The sequence below is a fragment of the Pempheris klunzingeri genome, chromosome 23 (assembly GCF_042242105.1).
Source record: "Pempheris klunzingeri isolate RE-2024b chromosome 23, fPemKlu1.hap1, whole genome shotgun sequence".
Lineage (NCBI taxonomy): Eukaryota > Metazoa > Chordata > Actinopteri > Acropomatiformes > Pempheridae > Pempheris > Pempheris klunzingeri.
This window is the reverse complement of record NC_092034.1, coordinates 2,591,644-2,600,833: the sequence shown is the minus strand read 5'-3', so window position 1 is coordinate 2,600,833 and position 9,190 is coordinate 2,591,644. Positions and strand designations below refer to the sequence as shown.

The 9,190-nt window shown below is 42.7% G+C and overlaps 1 protein-coding gene across 1 annotated transcript in view; it reads right to left on the bottom strand.

Moving 5' to 3' along the window:
- Positions 1-1,403: 1,403 nt before the first annotated feature.
- LOC139223067 (FERM domain-containing protein 7) overlaps positions 1,404-9,190 on the bottom strand; it is a 9,813-nt gene continuing 2,026 nt past the window's right edge. The window contains exons 2-12 of the mRNA XM_070854993.1: positions 6,789-6,893; positions 6,669-6,711; positions 6,455-6,533; positions 6,207-6,304; positions 5,464-5,578; positions 5,159-5,306; positions 4,451-4,546; positions 4,181-4,344; positions 3,858-3,926; positions 2,931-3,021; positions 1,404-2,594 (exon numbers count right to left, since the gene is read on the bottom strand). Coding sequence (XP_070711094.1) covers positions 1,404-2,594; positions 2,931-3,021; positions 3,858-3,926; positions 4,181-4,344; positions 4,451-4,546; positions 5,159-5,306; positions 5,464-5,578; positions 6,207-6,304; positions 6,455-6,533; positions 6,669-6,711; positions 6,789-6,893 — 2,199 coding nt within the window. The remainder of the gene's footprint in view (positions 2,595-2,930; positions 3,022-3,857; positions 3,927-4,180; positions 4,345-4,450; positions 4,547-5,158; positions 5,307-5,463; positions 5,579-6,206; positions 6,305-6,454; positions 6,534-6,668; positions 6,712-6,788; positions 6,894-9,190) is intronic.

Sequence of the window (9,190 nt, the reverse complement as noted above, 5' to 3'; positions counted from 1 at the left end):
CATTGATTCTCATGTGATTCTTAAGAAGGAAAGATCAAAGATCACAACGTGTCTTGGCTGAAATGACCAAATATCCAATATTGCACTAATAATGATAAATCGTACAATATCAGATTAATTTAATTGGCAAGTCTTGTTGCTTTGTATTAATTCGACCACACTTCTCTTCCTTTATTGACAAAAGTGGTTGCGTTTATATAAACCAAAAGAAAAAAAAAAAAATCTTCAGTCACATTTTTCTACAGAATTCACAAGAAGCTTTCATATAAAATAACAAACACACAGCTGCCTACGTCACTACACAGTTTTCCAGTAAGTAATCAAAACCCTCACACACACACCAACACAACACTCATGACATCACGTTGAAGTCTTAATTGTTTTTCTTGTCTCGTCTGACCCAATTTAGCAAAATATGGCCTCGTCATAAATGCAACCAGTTAGCTGGAGTCCCACCAGGAGCACATTTAGTGGACTCTAACTTTTTGACTGAAAGTAACCTGCATCTTACCCCAAAAACCTGTTTCCAGAAGTGTTTTGCTTGTGCTGATCAATTAACTTTTTAACAGATTTTATTGGTTTGGTGTTTTTCACTCTTCTAACAGGATCAAACAGGCTGCGTTTCTTCTTCTCTCTGGTTTAAATGTGCTTCTTGGATGTACATTTGTTGAGCTTAAGCTACAGTAAGTATCTTTCCACAGTCACAGATTATAAAATGATATTGATGTGGTGGTGGAACGTGCGATTGAAAGTCTGCACGGGGTGTTTTATTTTGAAAATTGAGAGGATTCTGTGCTGTGTAAATACACCAGATGCATATCTTTAGTGGAGCGGAGGGCTGATGTGCTTCTGAAACGCACCACAGCTCCTCCGGTGGGATTTTTAGCCATTATTATACCTCTGTTTTCTTTATAAAGTTGAAATTTCACCCATCACACATACAAAAATGAATCACATCGCCCAGCGGTCGTACCATTTGTTGCCTGTTTCGGCGTCTTTTCCCTGATGAAGAAAAACATCTTGAATCGCTGATTCCTACAGAAAATGCAGCTTAACCCAAGTCAGGTGCCACAGCCGCGGCCAGGACAGCTTGTTTGACCTTCGATTGTCAGCTACGAAGGGCACGTAGAGATAATTTTACAGATATTAATAATCCCCAGACTGTGCTAGCTTGTATCTGTTACGTGGATGCTAAGGAAGCAGAGGTTTTCCACTAAAACAAGGCAAAAACAGTACATTTCATCTGCCAGTACACCTCAAAGACAACATGTTCCTCATTCAAATGAGGCCTCCACTTCCACCACAGTCGTCTTGTTTTCTCTGCGGTCTGTGCTGGAGGCCAGTTTTCAGTGTGATCACATCATGAACCTTTGCACTGTTTCATGTCTACGTTTGTTTTTTTTCTACAGCGTGACTTCCGTAATCTTCGCGGCACCTTTTGTCTCGTCTGCTTTCGTCTTTTCTTTCTCCTCGTCTTCACCCTTCACCTCCTTTCTTTCTCTCTCCTTCGCTGCTCTGTCCTCCTCTTCCTCCTCCTCTTCCTCCTCATCCAGTTGGAGGCTACCAGAGGAAAACCTCATCCTGGCTAGTCCGACGGACCGAACCATCTTCCCCAGTGGGGGTGGTGGGCAGTAATACGGATAGAAAACCTCTGGGTCTGAATCGCTGTAGCTTCCCGTGGTGCCTCCCATCATGCATAGCGAGGAGGGTCGTTCGGGCAGAGGGGAGGAGTTCAGTGGGAGGTAGGTGGGTCTGGAGGGGCGTGACAGGTGGGGGTAGTAACCAAGGGGTCGGAACTCGGAGGCGGGGTTAAAGGCGGGATTAGAGCTCCTTGAGAATTGAAACTTGACATCTGGTTGGCTCGCCACGCGGCGAGGCAGCCCCGGGAGGAAGTTGGAGTCGTCGCTGTAATGCCCCGCCTCCGTATGTCCGACACCCAATAGCCTTGCTCCGTTGCTCCCCTGCTGGTAAACCCTAGCCAATCCCAGCCCGCCTGAGCCACAGGGGCGGAGGTTCCTCCTGATTGGCGAGATAGACGGCGAATCGTGGCCTAACGGATAGAAAGAAGGCCGCGATAGGCCATCCATGGTTACATAATCCCGCCTCCTCGCCTGCGGGAAACGCTCCAGCGAGGAAACGGCAACATAATCCGACAAGTAGGGGTGTCGGCTGAGGGGCGAGGAACCAGCTAACGGGAACGTTGGGAGGACGGGGTGATACTGGTAGGCGGGACTGTTTGGGTAGAGAAGGACCAGTTGCTGAGCAGCATCAGGGTGTGGCTGAGGATTGGGCCGACGGCGTGACCGGTTGCCATAGATACCGGCTAGCCTTTGGGCTTGGCGCTGTGGCCCGATCCGTCCCCCCCTCATGTCCTCCACGACCGACGTGGAGGCAGATCTTTTCTTGGGCGACGAGCCGAGTTGGTGTAGAGATGGAGAGAGGGGAGTGACATGGGAGAGGGGGCGTGACCTCTGGGTGACCTCGACAGACGATTGGCTGCGTTTAGCCCCTCCCCCACTGATCTCCATGAGATGTGGGTCCAACTCATCCTGGCTGCGGACCGCCCGGGCGTGACTGGACTGAGGGAACGGGTCCTCATACATCTGAGGAGGTAAAGCACACAAACATTAGCCCGTACTTTTTTATTAGGGCAGCGAATAATGATTATTTCATTATCGATTAACCTCCCAATTGTTTGATCAATGAAGTTTGTCAAATGTTTGGTCCGAACGACAGTCCAGAACAAAAAACATATTTAATTTACTAAATGTAAAACCAAGAAAAACAGCAAATATTTGGCTTTTCTTTCTTGAAATAGTTGCTAACTTATTTTCTCTTGATCAACTTATCAATCAAATGGCTAATTGATGTGTCTCGGCTCCTTATGCACATGCATGGTATGTGTAAAAATGGCTCTGGACTCGATGAACGGTAGTTTTAATCACTTGTTTGGAGACGTCCGTGAGGAGATCAGGAGAAGAGCGACATTGTCTGGGATCGTAGTCTGACTGACAGTAAGTCCTGAATGAGGAGACAGAAAGAAAAATGATAAGAAATAACTTCTATCACTTGTTAGCTTGTGTTTTATTTCTTTTCTAATCACTTTCTGAACTTCACAGGATAATTCTGTTACCCTTAACCTAATCAAGACAGTGGTGAGGTTTATAGTTCTATTGTATCTATTAGCTAAACACCTGAAATACACAGTCTGTTCAACAAACTCAGAGAACTGAAACACGAGTTACTGCAGATATCCTCAAAGTTTAGAGGGGTGTGTCATAGTTTTTGCTTTTCTGAAGCCAAAAACACGAGATTAGAGATGTTGGATGCAGATTAAACGGTGTGGAAAACACCTTCGCTTGCTCCCAGGTAAGACACTAACGTAAGCTAGTCTGCAAATTACCAAGCTAAAAGTCAAAACGTTATTCCACACCGCCTTTAATCTACGTTATACTTAACTTATATTTATTCTACCACTGCACTGATTGTTTTAAATGGTTTAATTGCTGGTGTTTTCTGAAATTGTATCCTTGAAAACACTAGCTAGCTTAGCACAAGCCAGTTAGGACTGCTAAGCTAGCTAATGTTAGCAAAGAAAGGTGGTTGAATATTAATTACAAGTTACTTATAATCAGATGAGCTTGATTTTAAAGTCTTCTTCCTTCACAACACCCAACAACAACAACAACAATACTACTACTACTAATAATAATAATAATAAGTACCCAAGAGATATTTGATGAGATATTTAGCACCCTGTTGGGGTTTGACATCCCTCCACAACAGTACAAAAGCAATGAGTGGAACGAACGAGTGAATGGAGGAATGGAGGTGTGGCTTGTGAAATGTTTTCTCACCTCTCAAAGTGCGAAGGCTTCTTCTCCCGTGATCCCATGCACTCCAGCAGCTGTTTCTGGGTTCGCCCACTGCCGCACAAAACAACACATCACATCTCAGAAACCACCGATGAGCTGATCATTTGAATCAGGTGCTCAGGTGAAACACTGCTGCAGGTAACCAGCTACGGTTTTGCACAACACGGTACTTGAGCTAATTGCAGGTCGACACAAAGACATGAACAGGTCGCTGTTGGCGCTGTGAACTGAGTATTTTGTGCTCAACACGTTTGAACAACAGTAAAACGACACTAAAGACTAGAGACGAGGGATGTGTGCTTCACCTGTATCTAAATCTGGAGCCTTTACTGGACAGCAGTGTTTTGTGTATCGTCTTCGGTTCCTCTGCCAGTCTGAAGAAGGCGTGATACTCGACGCACATCTTCCAGAAGGACTTGCACACATCTCGACTGGCCATGGAGAACTCTAACGTGTCCTTGCACGATGGCTTGGATGGACAAAACACACAAAACAGCACGTATCAAGGTTGAACAAATGCAGTCAGACGACTTCAGGCCACCAACAAGCACATGAAGGATCATGTGGGTCCTCACCCCGACTTTGTCGTGCAGTTTGATGAGGAAATGTTTGCGCTTGAAGCTCAGCTTGCGGATCTTCGCCCAGCTGAACGTGTTGATTTTGGTGTTTCCCTAAAGAGGAGAAAAAGATCCACTAACAGGTCCTTCAGAGCAAAACAGCAGTCTATTAAGGTGAGATGTTTGGAGCTAGTTAGTTCAGACATGAATTTGATCAGTTTGATGCACGTAGTTGGTACTTTTGATCTGTTGGTGCCACTGGATAAAAAGTTTTTATGGTAATAGTAATAACTTGATCTGTTGAGCACCTTCAAAACCAGATTTTGCAAAGTGCTTTGATTGGGAGGATTCTCAGAGATTAACAAAACAGCAGACAAATGAACAGTGAGGCCGAACAAAAGAAGGATTAAGATGAATTTAAAGAAGAAAAAGACCCAGCAGAGATAAAAGAGTAAAACATTAAAGACTACAAATATGAATATATACACATAACAGAATAAAAACTATAATAAAAAGCAATACAAGGTAATAAAAAGTGTAAAAGTGAGTCTGTAAAAATGATTTGAAATAACTTTCTGATCTCCTCAGGCAGGTCTTTCCAAAGCTAATGATCAACTGGCTCGTATGGGGTCACCATTTCTGTTATATAGCTTGGAGCCAGACCGTGTGGCGTGAAGAGGATGCATCCTCTGGATACCCTGAACATCTGCACGGCAGACCACATACCTGAAAGACCAGAACTCCCGAGTGTGTGACAGCCAGGTTGATCCTCATTCCCTCCCCGTCGTGAGCGGGATGAGGCCTGATACCGTACATGTCCAGCTTCCTCGCCACCTCCAGCAGGTGGATATCAGAGTCTGCTGGAGACACACCTCTGCAGAGAGAGAGAGAGAGAGAGAGAGAGAGAGAGAGAGAGAGAGAGGACTGAATCAATGGATGGGAGGAAGTTTTACAGCTTTTTCAATATGTTTATCCCCTTTTGGTGGCTGTGTTTCCCCACACCGCAGAGAGCTTAGAGTTTCCTTGTGTACCTGTGTTTCTTGTGAAACTTGATGATCTTGTGGTCTAGATATTCCTGGTTGGGGACGTACTGCTTCATCTCTAGATGGTGACAGTCCAGCTCCTCGTCAAAGTCCCCTAGCTCTGCTGCAACATACGCAAACATCAAAACACTCCAGGTAACACAGCGTGTACATGTAAACCAGCTGTGTCCAGGCTTCATTTGATTAAAGTAAAAGATTGTTTCCCCAGAGAAAGGAGATTTTTCATCCTTCGTACGCTCACTACTAGCTCACAAGTATTTAGACCCTTTACTTTAGTAAAAAGTACTTTAAAAATACTCCACTACAATTTAACATCCTGCAGTAATTAAAGTATTTAGAAGTAAAAGCACTCATGTTGCAGTAAAATGTTCCCTGTCGTTGTTTTTACCTTTTATATCAGAGGTTTCTGGATTAATATCACTGCTGCATTAAAGTTTATGTGTATTTGGGAAGTTTAATCTACAGCATCGTGGTTTATAAGGTCATCAGGTGTTGTATGTGCTGCTGTTATCTCTAAAAAGTAAGAAGATCTCCAGCTGATCCAAGAGATTTCAGGTTTCTTCAGTTTGTCACAAATATTCACTCTGAAAATCACCAGATTTTGGGGATACGTGGTTTTCACTCAACAGGAAGGGTTTGAAAAATGAGTAGAAGTAAATATACAGCAGATAAACTGATGAATACATCTTCGTCTTTATATTTCAGAGACAGCATGTGGGTTTGATGCTTACACTGCAGTATGTGAGAGACCAGCAGGGCGGCGCTGTTGTCATGACAGGTCAGACTGCCGTTAGACAAGTCCTGCTTTATCTGTAAGGCAAAAAGATACCTACACACACACACACACACACACACACATGTAATAAGTAGATGTATGATTCATTGACTTTATGTGTTAAAAGGTGGTTTTAGTAGAACACCAGAGGACAATGAACACTGTGGATGTGGATTTTTACTCGTTGTTACCCTGACATGTTACCTGGTGAGGCCTCTCTTCAGTTGTCCAGGATCCGGTGGGAAGAACTTCACTATGAAGCGGAAGAACAGATCGCTGGTGTCTGACAAAAAGGAAAAGACAAAGACAAAGAAATGTTACAGGCACCGAGGCAGGAAGGTGGAAAACATGACGGCAATGTGGCGTTTGATCCGCCAACCTTTTCCTCCTCGGCTAAACCTCCGAGAGAGGAACTCACATTTGATCTGTTTGGCCAGCGGCTTCAGCAGCTCCAACCACACCTGCAACAGAAACACAGGTCACATGACACAGAGGAAGTAAAAAAAAAAAGTTCTTTACTCATGTTTGAGTTTCTTACGTAGTTGCCGCTGTGGTGTCTGAACTCCAGGCCGAAGTACTCTTTCTCCAGCAGCTTCAGATGGCCGCACACTTTGTTGAAGAAGTCGCCGCCTAAAACCTTTTGCTGGGGGAGAATTAAAGCGGGAGTGAGAGGGATGATTGGATTTTTTTTAATTTAAAAAGCTCTTAAAACTGGACTCCAGGGACGCTCGGGGGACTACGGCAAGAGGTGAGGCTCAATTTCTCTGTTACTTAGCTCAAAGGACATTTGTATAATGAGAGTTGGTGTAATTCACTGTTGTAGGTCAAATCAGCAGGAGGTCTGCATTTACATGATGTTTCCTCTGGAGACCCAGAAATATGGAGGGTTTTAAGGGCCAAAACTAAATATATAAAATGCATGAATCATTAGATACATGTATACATAGTTAAATGTATAAATAAATTAATAATTTATTTTATTAACGTATTTATTTATATATTCATACATTTGTATATTTATTTATTTAGCAGTATTCACATTTTTCCACACATTTGTTAATAAATGTATACTTTTATTTATCCATAGGGTATAATAAATATATATTAAATAAATATGCAAACATATGAGTGTGTAAATAAACAAATAAATACATTAATATTAATGTTTTTGCATATTTAATTATATAATTATACCTTTATTTACACATTTAATCATAAAAATATACATGTATTTAATTATTTATGTATCTATATATTTAGTTTTGGCCCTTTAAACCCTCCATACAGTAAAGTCCAGTAAAATGTAGGCACATAACAACCTCCCTGCATGCTTTAGGCCTCCTCTCTCTCTTTTCCTTCCTTTACTCCCCCCTCAGTGCTCTCCCCCTTCTCTCTAATTACCGACATGGTGTTTGTTCATTGTTCCCTCGCTGCAACGACACACGAGTTTGTTTTTTTATTTTATTTTAGCGTTTAGCTGTCTGCTAGCCGGTGTTTAGCGCCCCGCCGGGGGTCACTGGACCTCCCTCATTAACTTGTCATGGGGAAAGAGGGACAGAGGGAGGAAGAGGAGGGAGACAGCAGCTGTAGCCGATTATAAAGAGAAGGCAGACCTAACTGATGATTAGTGGAGGCAAATGGACGCCCCCGGAGCAACAGAGCAGTTTCAATAGAGCTTAAGGGAGGAAAATTAGGTGGAATGTAACTTTACTCTTTTTATCTTAGTCTTTTTATTTAATTTTTTTTTTAATTTGTGCTTAATGCTGCGATAAATAAGGTTTACGGCTTAATTCAACGTTCCAGCATCTTGTAGGTTTGAGACTTGAGTTCAACACTGTTAGAAAAACAGATTTAAAGACTTTAAAACTGTATTTGACTCCAAATCTGAGGCGCTTACACTTCAGTTCTTTCTTTCAGCTTCACTTCTGCTGATTTTTGCTTTCAAAACTAATATAACTTAAACTACCCAACAACATATGATATATACAAGTCGAGCTGAGACGATTATTATTAAATATTTCATGGCTGCAGCTTCTCAAATGTGAATATTTGCCATTTTTCCTGTTAATAATTTTACTATGTAGCATTTATCTTTTAATAATACTGAAGTTTGGGCTGCTGGCATAATAAGAATGATAATCAGCTGCAGTCTGATACTAAATAGTTCAAACTGAAGCGACTCCAACAGTAAAATCCTGCTTTTCCATGAATGATGAGGATCAATAACCTGATGAACAGTCACAGGGGACACTTTTCTTACTATCAGTCGCTAAAACAGAGTATTTTTCTTATTATTTTGTGGTTTTAGTTCTTTTACTATAACCAGTATGAGGCCCACACACACACACACACACACACACACACACACACAGTAGCCACTTCAAACCTATTTTTTTTCTTTTTACAATTTCACTGTTTGGTCTCTCACACACACTTATTACGCCCTGTGTTTACCAGATACACTATATTTATCACAGTTTATTTCTGCCCTCATCCATCCATCCATATTCTTTCTCTCTTTTATCATTCCTTCCATTCTTCCCCCTCCTCCTCCTCCTCCTCCTCCTCCTCCTCCTCCTCTTGTAAGGATGCTGCTAATGTCCCGGAGGCCGCTGGGAGAAAGCATGGGCGTGGAAAATGGAGCTACTTTGCTAACACAATACTGCAAGCACACACACACACACACACACACACACACACACACACACACACACACAGAGTGAAAGTCTCTTTTTAGATTGCGTTGCTGCCTCCCAGGCGCCGTCGTCACCATGTTGAGAGTGCGGCCCGTCACTCGGCCTCTCTGCAGCTGGATAGTGGAGCACATGGCAGAGTGTCGTGTTTACGTTCCACGTCGCACAGATGTTCGACAGCCGCTAACATACCTGCTGAAGCTTTTGTCTGATCCATTCAAACCATTTCTACGTGTTTAAGCTCAGA